The following is a 23,833-nucleotide window of genomic DNA, read 5'->3' on the forward strand; positions in this document are numbered from 1 at the left end:
CAAAAGAGAGACGGGGGCGGCGTGGAAAGAAAGAGTGGCAGCTGGACTTCCCAGACAGCCCTTTAGGGGGCAGCTTGAGACTTTGCCCAAACTTTGCCACTCCAAAAGGTCCCCGGTAAAAATTGAATGCAACCAGGCCGTGAATTCCTAAACCGGAGCAGCTAGAGTGGCGTTAGTCGGTTTGAGTGTCAGGCTGGGACTTGGGAGATCCAGGTTCTAGTCCCCACTCAGCCATGAAGCTAACTGGGTGACTTTGGGCCAGTCCCGGACTGACTCTCAGCCTAACCAACCTCACTGGGTTGTTGTGAAGAAAAAACAGAGAGAAGGCTCATGGAAGCCACCTTGAAGAAGGAAGAAGGGTGGGATATAAATGTAATATTACTTCTGCTGCTACTGCTACTACTATCTCTCTATATAAAAGCCCAGACTGCTCCTCTAAGCCAGTGATAGTTTTTGCCCTCTGGCACCATCTAGGGACGTTCCTTGGAACTGCGGCCTTCTATGGAAGTTCCAAGAAATAGTTTTTGCCCTCTGGCGCCATCTAGCAACGTTTCTCGGAACTGTGGCCTTCTACGGAAATTCCAAGTTCCAAGACATAGATTTTGCCCTCTGGCACAATCCAGTGACGTTTCTCGGAATCGCGGCCTTCTATGGAAGTTCCAAGTTCCGAGAAAGATCACTGCCAGGAGCTTCCGGCCTAGCAGAGGGGCCCAAACCCACTAACCTCCTCACCTGTCATATGACGGGCTTTTTTGCTAGTTACTAATAATACCCATGATGTCTCTGGACCACTAAGGACGTGACATTGCTTGGTTCCTTAGCCCTTAGCAAGAACCTGCTTACATACAAGTGAGGAAAACTGAACGTTCCCTGTTAACATCCTCCCTTTCTGCATCTTTACCCTCTCACCCAGATCCCGTTACGCGGAGTTCCAGTTCAACTGCCAGCCATCCACGCAGTCTGCAACGGGATGCCGGAGGGAAAACTATGCAGCCTGTCTGTTGGCCTATACCGGAATCATAGGTATCCAGGGGGGGAATATCTTTCGACGTTCTCAGCGATTTGTGGGGAGGTGGGGCGAGAGAGGGTCTTGCAGTTGAGCAGAACAAGGGATGCCCCGTGAATATGAGCATTGCTCCTTTCACATTCCAAATCCTTGACCAAGAGGTTTTGAAGCCCAAACTTATTCGATCCAGGCCTAATCAGGTGTGGCCGGGAGGCAGCGGAAGCTCAGGAGACCTGGCCCAGGCTGCAAGCCAGTGACCACGAGGAAAGTATTGAGGCTGAACTGAAGACCAGCCTTCCCAGCCCATGGGCCCACCAGATGTGTTGGACTCCAACTCCCATCATGCTGGCTGGGAATGATGGGGTTTGGGATCCAGCACATCTGGAGAGCTCAAAGGTTAGGAAGGCTTTTGGAGACCATGCTTGAGGGTATCTATGGACACGTTTTCCCCCTGTATCTATGTACCTGTTCTCCAGATCTCATGAGATTTGCTGGAGCCAATCAGCGAAGCGCTGTTAGAGCAGACCCAGCACCATTCTGAATGGGAGTCGCTAACCCAGAGCAAAACGCAGGCCGGGTGTTTGTGCAGTAAAACCGAGACTCCTAGTTCGAGAGATAGAAAGATTTGTGCTCTCTCCAGATCTACCCATCCCAGAGTTCCTTGGCGTGACAGAAGGAAAGCTGGTAGGAAGCACGAAGCACCGAAGGATCAGGGCTTTATGTATTTATTTATTATTACCGGCCTCCTCGACTACAGCGTACAGCCAGAACGCCACTCCGCATCCCAAATGGATTTCAGACTCGAACATCGCAGCAATTACACACAGAATTGGATCGAAGGTCTTACTCAAAGCACGCGGCAGACGAAAGACAAGGCGGAGGGTGGATGTCAAGAAGAGCAGCGTTTCCCCGAGAGCCTGAATTGCACGCGGATGTCTCTGGCACCGCAAGGGCGCACGTCTTCGGGCACTACTGGATTGCCACGCGTGTATCGGGACGGGGGAATGTTTGCCCCCAAAAGGGGTTCAATCCTTGTCGACCATTCCATCCAACATTGAGAAAAGCCCCGGGGTGCCCACTGCCAACTCTCTGTTGCGCCCACCGCAAATGCCCAACAATTTACCTTGGAGAAGGCAGCCGCAGCAGCAGGCACACCTGATTGCCCACGAAGGTGCATCATTGGTGCTCTGTGTGTGTAATTTCCACTGGAAATGAAGAAGAAATGTAAAACAATGTACTTCATAACGTAAAGTTTGGGAATCAGTTGATGCCAGCTGGTAAACAGCCAATTGCCTGGTCGCCCTTGGTGAATGAGGCTCATAGAATCATAGAATAGCAGAGTTGGAAGGGGTCTACAAGGCCATCCAGTCCAACCCCCTGCTCAATGCAGGAATCCACCCTAAAGCATCCCTGACAGATGGTTGTCCAGCTGCCTTTTGAAGGCCTCTAGGGTGGGAAAGCCCACAACCTCCCTAGGTAACTGGTTCCATTGTCGTACTGCTCTAACAATCAGGAGTTTTTCCTGATGTCCAGCTGGAATCTGGCTTCTATTATCTTGAGCTAATTGTTCCGTGTCCTGCACTCTGGGAGGATCGAGAAGAGATCCTGGCCCTCCTCTGTGTGACAACCTTTTAAGTATTTGAAGAGTGCTCTCATGTCTCCCCTCAATCTTCTCTTCTCCACGCTAAGCATGCCCAGTTCTTTCAGTCTCTCTTCACAGGGCTTTGTTTCCAGACCCCTGATCATCCTGGCTGCCCTCCTCTGAACACGCTCCAGCTTGCCTGCGCCCTTCTTGAATTGTGGAGCCCAAGGAGAGCAGGCAGTTTTGTAAATTGGAAGTTTGTTGACCCTTTTTTGGGTGGGGGACGGGCCTCTCCAGCTCCCTCCATCAATACAGCAGAAATAACTTTTACATCTACATGTGGATGGGGTAAGCGCAGTGAAACTGTGGGCAAGAAACTTTCTAAGGTTTCCCAATGAACGACATAGGCGTGCGCAGCACATTTCATTAGGTTGTGCACCGAGGAAATTTTATTTTTTTTAAAGGTGAACATTTATTGAATACTCAATCATAATGGACATTTTTTTATTATTCATTTATTAAACAATGTAGACATGGATACCCTACTACGAGTTCGGCTTGCTATTGCAAGTGTGGGGAGGATTAAGGAGGTGCTTATTGGGTGAAACATTAGGGTGTGCCTGGGCACACCCAGCACACCCCTTGCGCACACCTTTGATCAACAACAAACATCAGAGGATTTGGGGGAAAACATGTATGAGCTTTACATTTGAAAGAATATGGGACTTGGGGTGAACATGGCAGTGGTGCATGGAGTCCCCCACTGCCCCTCCACAATGTCTGATTCAACGGACCCCAAGACTTATCATCTTTAGGGTTTGCCTTTCCCCAGGCCCCTGGCTCCACCTCGTTGACTACTGTCAGCAGAGAAACGTGCCTTGTCAGGACTTCAGGGCACAGAGTAAGCTGAACTAGGCCATGCTGGGTTAGGGGAGCATTGGGAATGTTGAACTAGACATTTCAGAGAGAGAGGAGGAACTCAGCAGGGGCTGGCATGTTCACGATCCAAACCCACACACTTGTCGTGTTTCTCAGAACACTCCTGCTTTCAATAGGAGGCAAATAACAAGTCCTGCTAAGTAATGCACAAAGCTTTTATTAAGCAACAAACATCTCTTCTACCTGAAGAGAGTATAACCTCTTGGAAACGTCCCCCTAGGCAAAACTATGCAAACTAAGCAAGAAAATTGTCCGCTCAAGAAGAATAGGACGCCACTTCCCAAACGCCTGTAACTTCAGAGAGCCTGGTGTGGAGGCAGCTTCTGGTGTAATCAAACTGACTTTCTCACACCTTCCTTCCGCCCTCTTCGTTTGAGCTTCCGGCGGACCCTAGCATCAGCTAGCTTGTCGGGACGACCACCTCACTTCCCACCGAGTGTGTAGGATTTGGCCTTGAGGAGATAAGCTCTGGAGAGGGCTGACTCACAGCTGGGGAATCACCAGTGAGAGCTTCCTCCCCCACTGGTCCAGGCTGGCTGGTGTCTGGCGCTGCATCGTCTAGTTCTGAATCTGATTCTGATCGATTACCTGAAACATCTTCTCCCAAAACAGGGGCAGTAGGGTTAGACATGACAACACTGCACATACATCTATGTGCATTTGTACACCCGATAATGCAGCCACGACGCTGGAGCTGAAACTGAGCTCAAGGGACTTCAGCGCTCTGTTCTGAGCAGTTCTTTCAAGGCTTCATGGCCGTGTTTGGCCTCCGCTCCCCTTCTTTTTCTCCACCTATCAACAAATGTTCTCTGTCTCTCTCTCTCTCTCCCTCCCACCCCTCCCCTCGGCAGGTAGCCCCATCACCCCAAACTACATCGACAACTCGACCTCCAACATAGCCCCTTGGTGCACGTGCAATGCCAGCGGGAACCGGCAGGAGGAGTGCGGGAGCTTTTTGCGCCTCTTCACCGAGAATCTCTGCCTCCGTGAGCATCATCCAGTGGGTTTGTGGGGTGGGGGGGATTTGGAGAAGGTTGGTGTACAAATGGATCTCCCTCCCTTCGTGCCTGCCTGAAACAGCCAACACACCCAGCCCAGTGTCCCATATTATTAATTTGTTCATTCATTCATTCTATTTATTTATTTATTTATTACATTTTTATACCGCCCAATAGCCGAAGCTCTCTGGGCGGTTCGCAAAAATTAAAACCATCATAAAACAACCAACAAGTTAAAAAACACAAATAAAAAATACAATATAAAAAGCACAATAAATAATAAATATTTATTTATTAGAATCATAGAATCATGGAATAGTAGAGAATCATAGAATCATGGAATAGCAGAGTTGGAAGGGGCCTACAAGGCCATCGAGTCCAACCCCCTGCTCAGTGCAGGAATCCACCTTCAAGCATCCCTGACAGATGGTTGTCCAGCTGCCTCTTGAAGGCCTCTAGTGTGGGAGAGCCCACAGCCTCCCTAGGTAACTGGTTCCATTGTCATAGAATCATAGAATAGCAGAGTTGGAAGGGGCCTACAAGGCCATTGAGTCCAACCCCCTGCTCAATGCAGGAATCCACCCTAAAGCATCCCTGACAGATGCTTGTCCAGCTGCCTCTTGAATCTCCCCTGCGGCCCAGAAGGCTGGTTCAGCAAGGGCTTAGGAACTGCCAGGAAAAGAAAACTCATTTAATCCTCTCTCGTTCTAATTCTTCCCTGTCTTCCCTGACAGATGCTTGTCCAGCTGCCTCTTGAATGTCTCTAGTGTGGAAGAGCCCACAACCTCCCTAGGTCACTGGTTCCATTGTCGTACTGCTCTAACAGCCAGGAAGTTTTTCCTGATGTCCAGCCGGAATCTGGCTTCCTGTTACTTGAGGCCATTATTCCATGTCCTGCACTCTGGGAGGATCGAGACATTTGTATCCCACCCTATATCACTGGAATCTCAGGGCGGCGTACAGATAAAAATAAGAACAATGTAAAACGATAAATATATACGCAGCTCAAAATGTATTAAATTGTTAACCAACTAAAACCAGTAGAAAGTTTAAAAGCAATAAGAACTATGAAAACCATGCGCCACCTTGGAGAATTTAGCCTTCAAAGGCTTTAATAAAAAGCCACGTTTCAACTTGGCGCCAAAACGAAGACAGCATCTGCGCCAATCGGGCCTCCAAGGGGAGGGCATTCCACGACCGGGGTGCCACCACAGAGAAGGCCCTGTTAATGCAGGTTTGATGAATAACGCCGCCGTTTCTGCCTGCTGCAGCGTGGGGGCACCTAGGTTGCGTGTCTCCTTCAAGGGATTTCCCCCCTGTTGTGTCAGTCAGTCATGTTTGTAAGACCTCAGGATTTTATCGCCCGACAATTGACAAGCCACTTGGGTTATTTAAAATCAAACAAAATACCCAACACCCAAAGTGTTTCCCCCCTCCTTGTCTTGTTCGTCCTCACAACAGCCCTGCAAAGTTGGCCATTTGCCCTCATTTTTACTGGTAGGAAACTAAGGCTGACTCAATCCCTGTCAGGTCAGGAGATGGGGAGAGCAAGGGAAAGATACCGCCATGCGTCTGCCTCATTGGCCAGGGCAGTGAATAAGCCTAGCCCTGAAGCCTTTGGGGGGAGGGATCCGTGAGTATCACATGACCCACTCCAGCCTACTGCTGCAAAGAGGCTTCCATATTGGCTACCCTAGGTTGCCTCCTTTGGCCAGAGCTGAACGGAGGCACACAGGCTGAGGGCCAAGAGGAGTCTTGACAGTTAAATAAAAGGGGCCAACCTGCCTTCGCTGAGCAGCGATGCAAAAGCCGGCCTCTCCTGTCCGGCTGCAACGCCGTGACCATGTCACCCTTGAGTAAGAGGAATCCTTCCGTCCAAAATGGATGTCTTCGTCCTTGAGAGCGGCAGGAGGAGGCGAAGTGGGCCGCCCGGCCTCTCCAGATGACAGAGGCGGGGAAGAAAAATCTCTGCCAGCCCAGAAGCAATGAGGCAGGTTGGCCGCGTCAGGACTCATCAGCGGCCCCAGAAGGACGGGAGATTGTCAGGGCTCAAGGCGAGCTGACAGGAGGCGGCCTTGCAAGAGATTGGAGATGGGCAGCTGGGCAGGCGGGCGGGCCCCTCATTGCCAGGCCTCGCTCACAAGGGCAGCCCCCCCCCCGGCCTCCTGGGCGCTGGGCTTGCTGGCGGCCCCCAGGGACAGATGCAGCCCTCTTGCCTCCTTTCATCCTCTCCTATGCAAGAGGGGAAAGAGCTAGATGGAGAAAACCTATCGATGATGATGATCTATTTATTACCACTAGCTTATTTGCTAAAAAAAAACCAAACCCATCAAAGCGGTATTCAACAATTTAAAACAATAAAGCCCTAACACAATAAACACAACAGAACACATTATTTAATATTTTTAGCATACAACATTCCACGTGCCCTGCGATGCTCACCTTTGGGTGGGTGGTGGGACAGGGTCTTCTGTGTGTGTGTGTGTGTGTATACATGTGTGCATGCCCCTGTACAAACAGCATTTTAAATAAGGCTCCGCTCCGCTCCGTTTCAGTTCGTAGAAGTGGGAACGGAGCGGCCCGATTCACCTCCACCAATGGCGGAGCCGGATCAGGTCGGGGGAGCTGTGGATCAAGACGAAGCGGATCGCAACAAAGCGGATCGCTTTGCCTTGATCCAGAGCTCTGAAGACAGGTAAGTGTGGCGGGAGGGAGGCTTACCTAGTGCCGCCACCACCACTGCAGTCCGTGTGGCAACGGCGGTGGAGCCAGGTAAGGGGGCATGGGGGAGGGGGGCTTACTTGCCTCCGTCGCAGTCCGGTGCCAGCTTCAACTGAGAGCCAGGCCTCAAACCAGAAGAGCAGGCCGCAGAAGGAGCAAAGATCATTGTATATAAAAGCACAGGGAAAAGGCAGGGGCAAAATCATATTATTTCTTTATTTTTAATTAATACTTATATACCGCTTGTTATAATAAAACCTCTAAGCTGTTCACATAAAAATATTTTTAAAATCTCATTTAAATAGACGCTTTAAAACAATTGCAGCTGCCGTAACGATACAAATCACATTTAAAATGCACAATTAAAAAAATTCCAACTACAATAACAATACAAGGAGCAGTAAGATGGAGCAGTATATGATTAAGAGCAATTAAATACAAGCCAGAGAAACCTGGGGTGAACAAGTGTGTTTTCATGAGACGTTTGGAACAGACTACATTTCGTGCCTCCTGAACGGCGCTGGGGCGGGTTTTCTGGAGGTTGGGTGCCACCACCGAGAAGACCCGTCTTCGAGATATTATGTGGCAGCCTTCTGTTGGTCACAGTACGACCCACAAGGCCTCCTCTAAAGATCTTAAAGGTCTGCTGGGTATATATAGGGGAAGGCAGCCTGATAGATATTATTACATGATACTAATAATAATTCTTGACATTACATAGTTAAGATCATAAGAACCTAAGAAGAGCCCTGCTGGATCAGACCAAGGGTCCATCTAGTCCAGCACTCTGTTCACACAGTGGCCAACTAGCTGTCAACCAGGGATCCCACAAGCAAGTCATGGTGCAACAGCACCCTCCCACCCATGTTCCCCAGCAACTGGTGTACATAGGCTTACTGCCTCTGATACTGGTGGTAGCACATAGCCATCAGGGCTAGTAGCCATTGATAGCTTTCTCCTCCAGGAATTTATCCTACCCCCTTTAAAGCTATCCAAATTGGTGACCATCACTACATCTTGTGGAAGTGAATTCCGTAGCTTAACTATACCCTTTGTGAAGACATCTTTCCTTTGATCTGTCCTAAACCTCCCTACCAATCAGCTTCATGGGATGGTCCCATTGGGTTCTAGCATTATGGGAGAGAGAGAAATGTCCCCCTGTCCACATTCTCCACAGACTCCTGCAGTTTTAACCGTTCTGATGCAGGGAATTTCTCCAGGTGCTGCATGCATACCAGTGACCCCGGCTGAAATTCCCTTCTCTGTACAACGCTTAAAGATACAGGAGCCCGGTCCTCCTTTCCATAGGGTCACCCTACAGAATGCCAACCCAAGTGGGACAGGTCGTAGAATCATAGAATAGTAGAGTTGGAAGGGGCCTACAAGGCCATCAAGTCCAACCCCCTGCTCAATGCAGGAATCCACCCTAAAGCATCCCTGACGGATGGCTGTCCAGCTGCCTCTTGATATAGCAATGGCTGTTTCTTCCCCAAGTTAAGAAGGTTGGGAGAAGGCGGGGGACTCTGTGTAACATTTGCCCTTCCCCAGCTGAATGTTTAATGCCATTCTCCAACCAGTTCCTCAGGCTGAGTGCATGTGGTCAACCTGCATCTGGGCTGCACCACTTCAGATTGCAGGTGGAGGGAAGCACGTGACTGAACAATTTCCTTCCTCATAGAAACTAGCATGGCAGGAGCCTTCTCCTTGACAAATTAGCATTCTATGAGCAGAGTTTAGGGTTATGATCATCTGTGGTCTGAAGTGGTACAGCCCAGGCCCAGATTGACCACTTCAGTGAGGAAGGGGCCTCAGACCATTGCCTTTCCTGCTCTTCTGCTACATAACCTCTAGATGGCACTGTGGCATAATGGAATAGTGCAAATAAACAAGAGCAATTCACGCTTTCTTTCGCCATCAGAAATAATACCCCATTTTCCCCTGCTCTAAAAGAACTCGTGGAAAGTGCTATTTACAAACAGAAGTGAAACTGGAGGATCACTTCTAAAGAACCCATAAACAACTGTGAGCGGGCTATGACGAGTGCACAACAAATGCCTTGTGTAGAAAAGCTCTTTGACTTTCAACCAGGAATGGACACCCTCGCATAGTGGACAGACCTCTGTTGGCTCTCCTAAACAAAGGACATCTGGCCATCCTAGGTATGAGGCCCACTTGAACAGAGACTATCTCTGGTGTAGGTTCTGTAACATTTACTCCCACCTTCCACAGGGACGCTGTGGTGAAACTGTGAGGGAACTCAGGAGTGCAGCTCTCAAGCTATATGTCTTCTTCTTCTTCTTCTTCTTCTTCTTCTTCTTCTTCTTCTTCTTCTTCTTCTTCTTCAGAAAATGCCATCCAGGCCTTTGGCAATGGGACGTACCTGAGCAGAGCCCTGGGTCCTTCCACCCCTCCGACGACGCAGATGCGCAAACAGGAACGGAACGCCAACAAAGCAGCGGCCACCCTCAGAGAGAACATCTTCGAACAGCTACAGCCCACCAAGGTAGGTCAGGAATCCAAGAGCAATCTCAGACGGAAGGCTCGTAACGGGCTGTCAGTACATTCCTAGAGGTAGGCAGACATTTCTGTGCCTGCTTCTAGGATACAGACAAAAACAAACAACCCCACAGCCCTGGGGCGCTCAGGCTGCTTCGCTCCCTCGCCTGGACTGCCACAGGGCTTGGCTCTGCTTTGGTAGGACTTCAGAAAACAAAACCTCCATCACACCTTGGAAGAAACGCTGGCGACCGTTGCTTCTCAGTTACTTCCTGTTTTCAAACAGGAAGTAAACAAGGTGCACGAGGGATGTTCAGTCCCTCGTTGTGAACACGCAGCTTCTCCCACACATAGCAGAAGACAGCAACTTTGGTTTAAAAAAATATTTAGGCGTTTTTCTGGTTTTTCTTACGGTGCATGGAAGACCAGAAGGGGCGAGAGAGAGGCAGACGATGTCATGTGAGCTACCTCCGAGGAATCCGTGAGGAGTGCCCAGGAACGAGCGTGCAATAAAACGCTCGTGGGATGGAGCTTCAAGTCTTTGGGTTCAAACTTACATAGAGGAGTGGGAAAAGAGGTAGATCCAGTTGTTCTGTTGGAGGCGACCTCCGGGGCGGCCTTCCCCAACTTGGTGCCATCCAGATGTGTTGCTGGCTGGGCATGATGGGAGATGTATTGCTGACTGGGGATGATGGAATTACACTCCAACACATCTCAAGGGCATTGCTCAGTATCATACTTTTCCAGCCTTTCTGTGAGCACCCAGAAAAGCCAGTTGCACCAACCTGGAGTCCATTGGACTCCCCGCTCCCAGCCGGCTCCTCCCTGCTCCCAGCTGTGTTTATATACCCCGTTGCTTAGCAACACAAAGTTCTTCTCATAGCTCAGAACCTCCAGCATACAAAGTTCTTCTCATAGCTCGGAACCTCCAGCATACAAAGTTCTTCTCATAGCTTGGAAACTCCAGCATACAAAGTTCTTCGCATAGCTTGGAACCTCTAGTGTGTCATAGTTCAAATGATTGTCATGCATCACCTTAGCATTTTTTTTATATGTGGTATAAAAAGTGGTATCCTTGATATCCGTAAGCACTGCCATGTTTGTTCCCAATGAGTTACAGTATGTTGGCAGTTGTGTGATGGATATAAGGAAATACAGCAGGTGAAGATAGAAGTGGACGGCTGCTTTAGAATTCTGACTGGTTCAGACTGGAATCTGGGGTGGATGCACTGCCCCACTGGCATCGGAGCCACCAGCCTCACTGCAGGGCACCATGCAACGTGACTTACACTACTCACATAACTGATGAAATGTCTTGTACAGGATTCATCGTTTAGTACCACCCTCCCCCATCCTGGTGCCCTCCATAGATTTATGGACTACAATTCCCATCAGCCACACCTTACTGATACTTTTGTGCAGCTTGTCCCGGCATGGTGCTCTCCAGAGGTCTTCAGAGTAACTGCCCTCCACTCCAGCCACGTGTGCTGCAGCAAACATCGAAACTCTGCTGGGGAGACGCACGTCTCCGAACACATCATGGACCTGGGTGAGGTGTTCCTCTTCTGCGTGGAAGGGGAGGGGCCCGTGCCTCACGCCCCCAGCTCGCCCCGGTGACCTCTATCAGCCTGACCTCGCTGCCTCTCCTTCGTGCGTGAGGGCTTCGCACAGCACTCGTTCACACAAGACTCGGGCTTCTCTGAGCTCCTGTTCAGGCACATCCGTTTCCCTCCCTCCCTCCCTCTCTCCCTCCCTCCCTCTCTCCCTCCCTCCCTCCCATTCAGCTCTTACTCGAGCAAGTTACCGAGAGCCAGTGTGGCGTAGTGGCTAGAGTGTCGGGCTGGGAGTCGGGAGGTCTGGGTTCTAGTCCCCACTCGGCCGTGGAAACCCACTGGGTGACTTTCAGCCAATCGTTGACTCTCAGCCCAACCTACCTCACAGGGTTGTTGTTCTGCAGATAAAATGGAGAGGAGGAGGAGGATTATGTATGCCTCCTTGCATTCCTTGGAGGAAAAAAGCCGGGATATCAATGCAATAAATAAATAAGTCAATAATAAGTTCCCAATCCAATATGGGCACACACACACACACCCTGGTGCTACAATGAAGAGTTGAAATGGCTCTTGGAACTGCCCCAATGTCACACGCACTGCAATAAGAAAATGGGGGTGCTCCTGAACCTCCACAAATGCTGTTTCATCACATACACCAATGCTGGGTCCAGGTTTTGGGGGGCCCTTGGGCAACAAACCCTCAATAGCCCCCCTTCTCTCAACGAATCAACGTTCTCACTGCTGTTGCCACCAGCTGCTCTTCTTCCTCCTCCTCCTCCTCTTTGTCATCCTTGCGCCCGCTGGCTTGCTTGACAGGCAGAGAGCCAGGGAGCAACGAGGCCTTTGGCGTCTCCTCCTCCCCCCCCTCCCCTCCATTGCCTGGGCCAGAGCAAGAGGCAGGCGAACAAGCAGGTTACAATGGTGGAGAGGCAAAACAAGTCCAGGGAGCTCTGGGCACTGGAGCGGGGAGCGTGGCATCATTGACGCCGCCCCTGGTGCTGTGAATAGTTAGGAAGAAGGGGTGTTTGTTGGGCGGGGGGGGGGAGTGCTTAAGCCCCTCCCTTCCCTTTTCCCCTGCAACCCTGGCCACTCCCCCCTGCCCCCATCCTGGCTTTGAGATCACATTTCCCAGTCAAGTTCGGGAAACGGTTCGGAAGCTGCAGCTCGTGCAAAATGCAGCGGCCAGATTGATTTCGGGAACCAGAAGGTTCGACCATATAACACCTGCTCTGGTCCGCTTGCACTGGCTGTCTGTATGTTTCCGAGCCCAATTCAAGGTGCTAGTTCTGACCTATAAAGCCTCACACGGCTTGGGACCACAATACCTGACGGAACGCCTCTCCCAACGTGAATCTACCCGGTCACTACGTTCAACGTCTAAGGTCCTCCTCCGGGTGCCTACTCCGAGAGAGGCTCGGAGTGTAGCAACGAGGGACAGGGCCTTTTCGGTGGTGGCCCCCAGACTATGGAACGATCTCCCTGATGAGGCTCGCCTGGCACCAACGCTGCTATCTTTCCAGCGCCAGGTTAAGACTTTCCTTTTTGCCCAGGCATATGGCGGCACATCTTAATCACCCACATGTTTAGTTTTTTAACGGTTTTAAGGCTTTATGTGTGTATGTTCTGTGTTTTAGAATTTTAAATTTTGTATACTCGTTTTAATCTTAATTTTAGAATTTCTGTAAACCGCCCAGAGAGCCCTGGCTATGGGAGCGGTATATAAGTGCAATAAATAAATAAATAAATAAATAAATAAATAAATAAATAAATAAAGTGGGGAAAAGCAGGGCCAGGGAGAGGGTGCAGAAGCGAAGTGCAGGTTGCGGAAGGGTTCAGCACCCAACCTCACCCACGGCTTCCCGCATGCAAAGACTGCCCCGCCCACATGGCACAGAGAGAACCACCAGATTTGGGGTCTGTTCCCTGGTTCTGTTCCAGCCTTAGATGATTTCCATTCCACGAAGTTGCAGCCACTGGCTAGGGTGACCCTATGGGAAGGAGGACAGGGCTCCTGTATCTTGAACAATGACACAGAAAAGGGAATTTCACCAGGTGTCCTTTGCATGCATGCAGGCCCTGGTGAAATTCCCTCTTCATCACAATAGTTCACGCTGCAGGAGCCCTGCCCTCTTTCATATCTGGTCAAGAGGGCAGGGCTCTTGCAGCTTTAACTGTTGTGATAAAGAGGGGATTTCACCAGGGCAAGATCTACACCAAGCAGGATATAACACTTGGGGGGGGGGATCTACACTACTGCTTTTAAAGCGCTTTAAAGCGCTTTGAAAACGTTTTGAAAACTGTATATGCAGCGTGTCCTGGGCCCCAACAGTTGTCAAAACTGTTATAAAGCGCTTTAAAGCGGTAGTGTACAGTAGATCCTGCCCAGGTGCTGCATGCATACAAATGACCCCTGGTAAAAATTCCGTCTTCATTACAACAGGTCAAACTGCAGGAGCCCTGCCCTCTGTTGTATCTGGAATTCCACTGGGTGTTGCATGCATAATGACCCCTGCTTAAATCCCCTTTGCTATACAACTGTTAAAGATACAGGAGCCCTGTCCTCCTTTCCATAGGGTCACCCTACTGCAGCCTCCCCCCCCCCCCCCTCCACTGCCACAGTCCAATCCACTTTGGAGAAGTCACTTAAACTTCGGCACTTTTTTTTTCTCCCCTTTTCTGAAAGTCATTAATACATCGTGGAGCCAGATCCAATCCGATTGCCTGGCTGGAACGCTCCCTTTAGCCGCTGCTACTGCTGCTGCCGCTGCCACGCTCAGAGCTGAACTTTACTAGCTGTATTTAACTCCTCCTGGGGCCCAGCAGCTGTAGGATAAGAGAAGAGCTAAGCCGATTAGACAGCGCTAGCAGGAGGTTTAAAAGAAGCGGCATCTGACAAACCCACGCCCAGCTTACAGACAGGGGGCTTGTGATGCTAGAGCCCCATTGGAGGAGAAACTGCAATCCTTCTCCTGCTCTCTCGTGAAGGTTTTCCATTAAATCGCACTCAGCCCTGGATATCTGGGCTGCTGCCAAGTTTCAAAGCCATCTCCCTGGCCATCAAGTCAGCAGCCACCGCTAAATCGGGAACTGGTTCCGTGTGCATCCCAGGTGTCCAGGGATTTGGCCATGCCAAGGACAAGGAGAAGCACAGCTGGGCCCAGCCGGGCCGCCGTTCCCGTCTCAACTCCGTGGGTGACTTGGGAGGAGAGAGTCGGCGCTTGCATCTCGCTCAGTCCACTCTTCATCCCTTGAAGTGCTGTTGTAGTGTTACGTTGCTCAGCATATGATAAATCACGTAGGCAGCCTGGTACCCTCCAAATGTTTCGGACTACAACTCCCATAAGACCCAGCCACCATGGCCAATGGTTAGGGATTACGGAGGTTCACAGCTGGAAGACTTTCGTTGCCAGCACCTCCAATAAATGATTAAATAATCATAATCATAATCATAATCATAATTTTATTTCCTACCCACCTCTCCATCCAGAGAGGTGGGGAATAACAATAAGAAAAAAATACATAAAATATTGATTACAAACATAGTATACATTGTTCAAACTTCCTTAAAAACATACTAAAAGCATCCTAAAATTCAACAGGATAGACCTGCCAGAAGAGATCAGTCTTGATAGCTTTCTTAAATGCTAATAGACTGTTAAGTTGACGAGTCTCCTCCGGCAGGCCATTCCACAGTCTGGGAGCAGCAGAATCATAGAATCATAGAATAGCAGAGTTGGAAGGGGCCTACAAGGCCATCAAGACCAACTCCCTGCTCAGTGCAGGAATCCACCCTAAAGCATCCCTGACAGAGGGAAGAGAAGGTCCTCTGGGTAATACCTGTCAGCCTTGTTTTGGCTGGCTGAAGGAAGTTCTTCCCAGAGGATCTGAGTGTGTGGGGCGGATTTTAGGGGAGAAGGCAATCCTGCAGGTAGCCTGAACCCAAACCATGTAGGGCTTTAAAGGTGGTAACCAACACTTTATACTTCGCCCGGAAACTAATTGGCAGGCAGTGAAGGGATTTTAAGACTGGTGTGATGTGGTCATTGCTAGGTGTACCAGTGACCAACCTGGCTGCCATATTTTGAACTAGTTGAATATGGTTATTCTTGACCAGTCCCTAACTATGTCATCACAGGTGGGGGCCGTGGTTCGGAGTTGCTTTTATCAACTGCATGTGCTCTGCCAAGTTCGCCCCTTTCTGTCAGAGGCTGATCTTACCACCGCAGTCCAGGCCCTGGTTCTTTCCAGACTGGACTATTGCAACTTGTTGTATACAGGGCTTCCTTTGAAGCAAATCCAGTGCCTACAGGCTGTACAAAATGCAGCAGCCAGGTTGGTCAAGGGGATCCCAAAGTGGTCTTCTATCACTTTGGTGCTTCAAGAGCTCCATTGGCTGCCGGTGGCTGCTAGGGTGCGCTACAAGGTCTTGTTGACCACGTATAAAGCCCTGCATTGCTTGGGTCCTGGATACCTGAGCACTCGCCTCTCTCCTGTGTCTCACCATTGACAGACTCGCTCTCAGGAGCAGGGCGCCCTGATGGTCCCCCGCTACAAACTGGAATGTGCCAGGGCCAGGGCTTTTTCAGTGGCTGGCCCCCGGTTATGGAACAATGTGCCACTGGAGATTCGACAGGCTCCCACTCTCAATTGCTTCAAATGCCTTCGTAAGACGTTTTTATTTTCACAAGAGCCTGGGGAGGGGGTGGTTTAAATTGGGGGTTGAGGGCTTTTAATGGTTTGAGGGTGAGGGTTTTAATGGAATTGTTGTAATGTGGGTTGAGGGTTTTAATGGAATTGTTTTATGTGTTATTGTAAAGTGCCTCGATGCCAGAAATGGTGAGGCGGCGCTATAAAAATGCTTTAAATAAATAAATAAAATAAATAAATTGAAGTTTCCGGAGTAGGCACAAAGGTAGCCCTATCTAGAGCGCATTGCAGAAGACGAGCCTTGAAGTTACCAGCGCGTGCACTAATAAGTTGCAGAGCTGGGTCCAAAAAGTAAGTGCGTTATCTGACAAAATTCACAGTTCTCCAAATTTTGCAATATAGTTCTCTAATCAACAAAATGTGTATATTAGCAGGAAAGCACACCCAGAAATGTGTGTATTATTTATTTATTTTATTTATTACATTTATATACCACCCCATAGCCGAAGCTCTCAGGACGGTTTACATGATTATTAGTGAAAATAATGTTTAAAAACGCATTACGTTGGGAAAATTAACTTGTAACAATGTGTACGTTGGGCAAAAATGCATGCATGCAAAAATGTGTACTGATTGGTTGAGCTTTTATATTGTATTTTATATTATGGTTTTATACTGTTGTTTTATACTTTGAATGTTTTTAATTTTTGTGAACCGCCCAGAGAGCTCCGGCTATTGGGCGGCATAGAAATGTAATAAATAAATAAATAATAAATAAAATTTCCATTCATTTTTTTTAAAAAAAAGTCTCAATGTTTGGGGTGAACTAAATTTAAGACTGGGAAACCGAGAGAAGCCAAAAATGATAGATTTGGCTGTCCCTAGCCCAGGGTGAGTCACCATCTCTGAAGTCGGGTCTTCATCACAGGGCACACTCCTGAACCACTTGAAGGAAGGGCACAATTTGGACATGTGCAAGAGTCCTTGCAAATCTACCTCCTCTCTCCCAATTGCAAAAGGCCTCCAATATGATGCTCGCATTAGGATAAGTGCAAACAAGAGAGCAAAAGCAGGCCAAAACAGGAAGCCAGATTCCAGCTGGACATCAGGAAAAACTTCCTGGCTGTTAGAGCAGTACGACAATGGACCCAGTGATCTAGGGAGGTTGTGGCCTCTCCCACACTAGAGGCCTTCAAGAGGCAGCTGGGCAAGCATCTGTCAGGGATGTTTTGAGGTGGATTCCTGCCTTGAGCAGGGGGTTGGACTCAATGGCCTTGTAAGCCCCTTCCAACTCTACTATTCTATGATTCTATGCTCACATCTCAGCATGTGCTGCTGAGAGTCATGAATGACCTATTCATAAGAGTACGGACTGTGAAGCTGCACTTGATATCGCAGCCCGGTGTTTGATCATTGTGCCTCTTTATTATTATTATTATTATTATTTATTTATATAGCACCATCAGTGTACATGGTGCTGTACAGAGTAAAACAGTAAATAGCAAGACCCTGCCGCATAGGCTTACAATCTAATAAAATCATAGTAAAACAATAAGGAGGGGAAGAGAATGCAAACAGGTACAGGGTAGGGTAAGCAGGCACAGGGTAGGGTAAAACTAACAGTAGAAAGTAACAGTAGAAGTCTGCACAACATCAAGTTTTAAAAGCTTTAGTACTTTTAGTTGTTTAGGGGCTGCAGCAGTAGCAACAGGAGCAGCCAAGGGTTCTGGTGGCAGGAGACACACTTCCTTTGCAAGCACAAGGTCCCAGCTTCAACACCTGGTAGCTCCAGTTTCCAACAGGTCAACTCAGGCAAACATCTCTCCACCTGAGACTCCATAGACTTCCCTCTTTTTATCCTGCTCTGTTGGGTTTTGTTGCTGTTTTTGAACAACATTTTTTTTAATAGTCTTTTATTTTGGTTTGATAAAAATGGCATATAAATGTTAACGTAACACAAAATGTAATAGACTAGACAATAGGGCTGTGCACCGCCTCGGATCCGAACCCCAAATCCAAAGCGGATCGGGGTGGTTCGGACCCTTCCGAACCGGATCCGAAGTGGTTCGGGTGAAGGCCGAGGCAGCCCGAAGCCAATTGGCTCCGAAGCTTCGGGCGGCTTCAGCGCTTCGGAGCCGCCCCCACACCCCAGCCCGCCATCAGTCTCCTTACCTGCTGCCTCGCTCGCCACCACCATCTTTCTTCTGGCGGCTTCCAGTGCCGCCGCCAGAAATGAAAGGGAGTAGGCCACGGGATTTTAAGATATTGCACGGCCTACTCCCTTTCATTTCTGGCGGTGGCACTGGAAGCCGCCAGAAGAAAGATGGCGGCGGCGAGCGAGGCAGCAGGTAAGCCCCCTCCCCCCTTACCTCTGTCCAGTGGCGGGGGTGGTGGATGGCGGATGCAAATAAGGGGGGAGGGGGGAGGGAGGCTTTCCTGGCACCTTCACCATCCGTGGTAGTGGACGGCAGAAGCACCAGGTAAGTGGGGAGTTTTCTGGGTGCTGGCTGCACAGCTGGCAGCCAGAAAATTCCACGTTGCCTCAGAGGGCCCAAATTTTACCTCAGCTTCGGCACCGAGGCAGATCAGGAACCCCCAAAGCAGCCCTGAGGTGGATCGGGGCTGCGTCAAGGACTCCGGATTGGCCTCCGAAGCAGATCAGGAGGTCCCTGCACAGCCCTACTAGACAATGTGCAGGAGCCCTCTTACACATGTCTACTCGAATGTTAGTCCCACCATAGCAAATAGAGCTTGCTCCCCGGCAAGTACGCATAGGGATTGCACCCGAAGAGCCTTGTGACACCTTACAGCAGGGGCGGGGTAATGTCCAGGGTGCAGCACAGCACCTCCGGAACCCATCAGGAGTTGTCCGTGCACCGTCTTTGCCAGAACTGTTCTTGGAGCAGCCCAAATTGCAGGGATTGTGCATTGCCGCAAGGCACGCGGGGCTCGTGCCTTTTGTTGCCAAGCAGATTCGCAATTCTGGGAGGCTCCCGGAAGCACCGTTTTTCTTGCCAACAAGGCGTGTGCACCGGGGGTGGGCAAGGCCAAAGGGGCGGGGCTAAAAATGCCACCCATCATTGTGAGCTTCGGCTATTGGGCGGTATAGAAATGTGATAAATAAATACATCAATAGTCGTTTAGCTTAAAGCTCTTCCTGGCAGGAGCGAAGCCTTAAGAAAGGCATTTAGAGTGAAAGGGAAAACTGCACAAAAGCGACAGAAAGAAACCACCAAACGACCGGTGGTCAGGTGAGACCAGATTTGGCCCATGGGCTCGGGATCCAGTCCACGTGCTCTAGACGAAAAAGCAGAACGAGACGTAGCTGCTTGCTGAGTCTTGAAAGCAACTTGTGCTTTGGTTCTCGAAAGCAGACCGGGTGTCAACGTCTGGCGTTTGTCCATTCTCTCTTTCCAGATGTCTGCAGAAGAGAAGCTGCTACGAGACGCCACTCACCTAGCGTCCGACGCCGCCAACTCAGCCCTGGCACTGGCCGTCAACAGCTGGTTGCTCATGTGGTGCTCGGCATCCACCAGTACATTCCTCTTGGTGTCCATGTGAAGTGGAGTGCGGCCACACCCACCCAAAAGCTTCAGCTGGACTACTCTTCTGTTTCTTTTTTCAACTTGGGGTGCAGGGCTGAAAGGCCACACCAGCCTCCATCTTCCTCTTTGTCGACTTTATAGAAAGGAAAGAAAGAAGGAAAGAACCTCATCTCATCCGTTTGCTTGTGAACACCTTTCCAGTGACCAATAGAGTGTTCATCCACAGGGACAGTTAGAGATCAGCCCCTCCTAGAAACCCCCATGATCTGTCATGGACCCATACTAAGGTCACAGCAAGGACTAATTCACATTAACTTCTTTTTCTACATTGGCAAGTCATAAACGATGTCCGCCTTGGTGTGATGAAACAGTCGTATGAGCCGCCCAACATAACCAGATCTTGCCACCATCTTGGAAAACCTTCCACAAATGGGTTGAAGTAGGAAATTGCATGTCCTAGTCTCTCCAAGTGTTGGGTCAGTAATAGGACTGTGTCACCATGTCAATACTGCCACTTCCTAGGAATAACATCACCCAGTCACGTTTAAAAAGGCTTGGGGGTGAGCGATTCGGAAGTGGGAATTCCCCCAGACTCAGAATGAGACCAAAACGTTTGGATGTTCTACATGGCCAAATAGCAAAATCCTGCCTCTCTCATCACTGTGGTTTGGTGAGGAATGCAAAGTATGGATTATCCGTTGAGGATGAAGTGGGTTTTGCTTTGAAAACATCTGCTTGTTTGAAGCTTCATGAGAACTGGTGGGACCAGTGGAACTGAACCTCTGGCTCCAAACAGGAAAGATCACCCATTCTTATCAGCAAGTCATTGACTTGGTTCCAGTGGAGCACCTCCAAGGACAAGAGAGGAATTGTATACGTACCTGAAATCCTACCATGTCAACTGGTATGTGTCTTTAGCTTGGACCTTCTAGGGATGTGTGTTTATGGCAGACTTGTACTGCTAATTCACTCCCCTTGAGCGATTTTAAGAGATAGTTTGTATTTACCACAGAAAATCCATCATCACAATTTGGCCCAGAAAAGAGATTGCAGGACAGACAACTAAAATGTCAATCTCAAACATTTTGATCTTCAAGATTTGGGGGATCCAGACGCAAAAACATCAAATTCCATAAATCCAAATACCAACATTTACTGGGGGAAATGGCAGCCTTCAAGTTCCAAGTCCACACACATGATCACCATTCAGCCAAACGTCTGAGCTGACTTCTCAGAGGAGTACTGAGCTGGATCTGAGATCGAATGATAGCAGAGGTTTCCATCTGTGATGACTGATAGGCCCTGGCAGATTCACAGATGTGAGTCATCACTTGAGGCTACCATCAGAAAGTCCTCCCCATGGTCGTCCTTTTGAACTTGCTGGGAAACGTATTACAGCCCCCATCAGTGATCATGGCTGATAATAATATCTTGGCTACAATTCAATGCAAAGCTAGGCACCATTAAGTCCATTGAAAGCAGGGGACAGTATCCAATATGACACAAATGCTATGGTGAAACATGTTCTGCTAGTGTAAGGGACTTCTAATGCAATACCAGTAGTGTCAGGTGGCACGATGCGGTTCCCTGGAAACCCACCGCACCAGCTAACACTATTGGTGTTGCACTGCAGGTCCCTTACACAACCACAACATCATTTACTCATGTTGCATCGGCTACTCCCCAATACAAAGTTAAATGCACTTAACTTTGTATTGGATTGCACCCTTCCTCTCGTTCATGGGGCAATATTTTGCACTGATCCCATACCTACAGTCCAAATCTCTCTGGGTCACAAAGGCAAGCATGGAGCCCTAGGCAAGTGGGTGTTCTCCTCTTCTCTTCAAGGGTGTCAAAATGTCATGGGTGCAGAAGTCCTTCACCCACAGCAAACCTGCTTGACGGGGTGCATGAGGACATACATTTGGAAAAGCTGGAAAGGATCGTGTTGGGGAAAGTTGCAGAGAGCGTTCCAGCACGTTACCATCACGTGTTCACAGAACAACTTCAAAGGATCATCCTGTAGAGTTATATTGGAATTGTTCAATCATTGGGTCCTAATTTGCCTGCTCCCTCTCCAACACCCCCCCCTCTAAATTAGTGCTGCCTTATAGACCAGATCAGCTCAAGGTGTCTTGCTATCCCATTCAAGAGTTCTGCACAATCCGAACCGTGCGCCCCAAAGATTTTCCACAGAGTTGCAGAGAACGTTCAAGAGGTGCATTCCAGCATCTTTGGCAACGTTTGCAAAGGATCATGGGGTGCACTGCGCAGTTTGCATGCCGTTTCATTTACACCCCCAGAAAAAAAAATGTTGTTGCTTCAAGTGACCCTTTGGGGGCTTTGAGCTTGTTCATTCTGGCAGGCTCTGGTTTTGGGGGACCTTTGCTGTGATGGAACGTTCTTCATATCAAAGGAGAAGTTGAGTGACAAAAATGTCTTACTCAACGCTGGCCTTTTAAAACTGTCTCTTTAGTAATGCCAAATGTTAACCAAAGATGGTATCTTGGTATTTTCTTAGAATTTGGTCACCAAACCAGTGTGCTAGTAGAAATTCCAGCTAAAGGGGAAATTTAGGAAGCTGACGATACCACTGAGATCCCAAAAGTATGGATTCTGACTTCCGATTATGTATCTAAAAATTTGTAATACCGCTAGATTATAAATGGGGTGAGGGTTGGAGGGGGTGTCTTTCACCATCATCCGAAGGTGTATTTGGAATGGATAAAAATGGATAGGGGGGGATTTGACTACAACCAATGAGAAGAATTTTAAATGCATATTGCTGATCTGATTTACAGATTATTTTTTCAGAAATGTGAGCAGGGCAGGTTCCGTCTTATGCTATGATATTTCATGCCCCTGCCCTAGTTTTCACGACATGAAGAGCGAGAAAAAGCTAAGCCATACAAATCATGAAACGGGCCTATGAGATTTGACAGAGGGAAGGTGCTTGGTGAATTTCCGGCTTCGTTAATCTTTTCGTGGTTTGCCCTTGAGTGTCTTCTAGAATACACTTGCAGTTCCGTTTTTCCAAATCTAACATTGTCATCAGACACGAACCAAGTTCAAGCAAAACTCACGAGGTCAAACCAATATAGGTAAATGAGCGGTCATTCAACCAATGCTGTTTGTCTTCTGGATGAGAGCTGGAAACTTAACGTCTAAAACAAGGGCAGACCCGAAAGATTTGGGAGTGGGGCAGTTATGGAAGGCAAATGTTCAACAGTGGTACTGGTGACGGGGGTGACAGTGAGGGGTGGGTAGTTATTGACTCAGCCTTCTTTGTTCGCTGTGTATTACTTCTTGTTGCTTTTAAGTCCTATCAGCTTTCATGGAACAGAGCTCACTTCATCAGATGCAACATAACAGGGTAACAACACTTAATTTTTACCTTGTGCCTTTTCGTAAGGACTCACAGTGCTGGAAATGGCTCCCGGCATGCAGGAGATCCACCCCTTCATCTGCCCATTCGTATGAGCAAGTCAATGGGACCATTCAGAAGACACGTTAAACCATGGCTTTAACCACAGTGGTTAAGCCAGGAAGCCAGGCTGTGTTCAGAAGACACCTTAAACCATGGCTTTGACCATGGTGAATAAAGCCTTTTGCTTTATTCACCATGGCTAAAGCCGTGGTTTAAGGTGTCTTCTGAACACAGCCTGGCTTCCTGGCTTAACCACTGTGGTTAAAGCCATGGTTTAAAGTGTCTTCTGAACGGGGCCAATGAGTCAGAAGCCAAGGGCTGGTGCCCCTGTTCCGCTCCGCCCTTGGAAGTGGCTTGCTTTCTGCTCCGTCTCAGCCAATTTTTACAAGAAGCCGCTGGAGACGGCTTCTGACATTTTGCTGGCTTGGCTGCTGCAATCCCTTCCCCACTAGGTCTTCCCTCGCTGTTGATTTCACCCGCTGTTCTAGAGGGATGCTGGCACACATTGGCCATTCCAGCAGGGAAGTGCAAGTGCAGTCTTCCAGACGTGCGGGACTACAACTTACCTGGGCTGGGGCTACTGGGAGTTGTAGTCCCACACATCTGGAAGACACCAGGTTGAGCAAGCCTGTGCTAGTGTGTGGACACATTGCAAATGTCACCCTCAAAGAAGCCTTGGCAACTGCTGGACTTGCCTTGTCATCCCTGAACGGCTGCCAGCCCCAAGCGGAGTTCTGTGTTACTCCTAGGCACCATCAAGCTCAATGCAGCTGGCGTTCGGGGCTAGAAGAAGGGAATCTATTTCATGGGGGGAGGTTTTTTCACAGCGCTCACCTCCTTCCACTGAAGCAAGGGTTAGGGGGGCAGTCCGTCCCCCCCAGCTGCTGCTTGCTGAGGCTGGCTGGTGCAGGCAAAATCA

At 49.1% G+C, this 23,833-nt stretch overlaps 1 protein-coding gene across 1 annotated transcript in view; it reads left to right on the plus strand.

Moving 5' to 3' along the window:
* GFRA4 (GDNF family receptor alpha 4) overlaps positions 1-22,151 on the plus strand; it is a 143,245-nt gene extending 121,094 nt beyond the window's left edge. The window contains exons 6-9 of the mRNA XM_063135698.1: positions 914-1,023; positions 4,379-4,513; positions 9,592-9,749; positions 19,360-22,151. Coding sequence (XP_062991768.1) covers positions 914-1,023; positions 4,379-4,513; positions 9,592-9,749; positions 19,360-19,503 — 547 coding nt within the window. The 3' untranslated portion in view covers positions 19,504-22,151. The remainder of the gene's footprint in view (positions 1-913; positions 1,024-4,378; positions 4,514-9,591; positions 9,750-19,359) is intronic.
* Positions 22,152-23,833: the final 1,682 nt, after the last annotated feature.

This window comes from Elgaria multicarinata, chromosome 10, assembly GCF_023053635.1.
Source record: "Elgaria multicarinata webbii isolate HBS135686 ecotype San Diego chromosome 10, rElgMul1.1.pri, whole genome shotgun sequence".
In the NCBI taxonomy this organism is placed as follows: domain Eukaryota; kingdom Metazoa; phylum Chordata; class Lepidosauria; order Squamata; family Anguidae; genus Elgaria; species Elgaria multicarinata.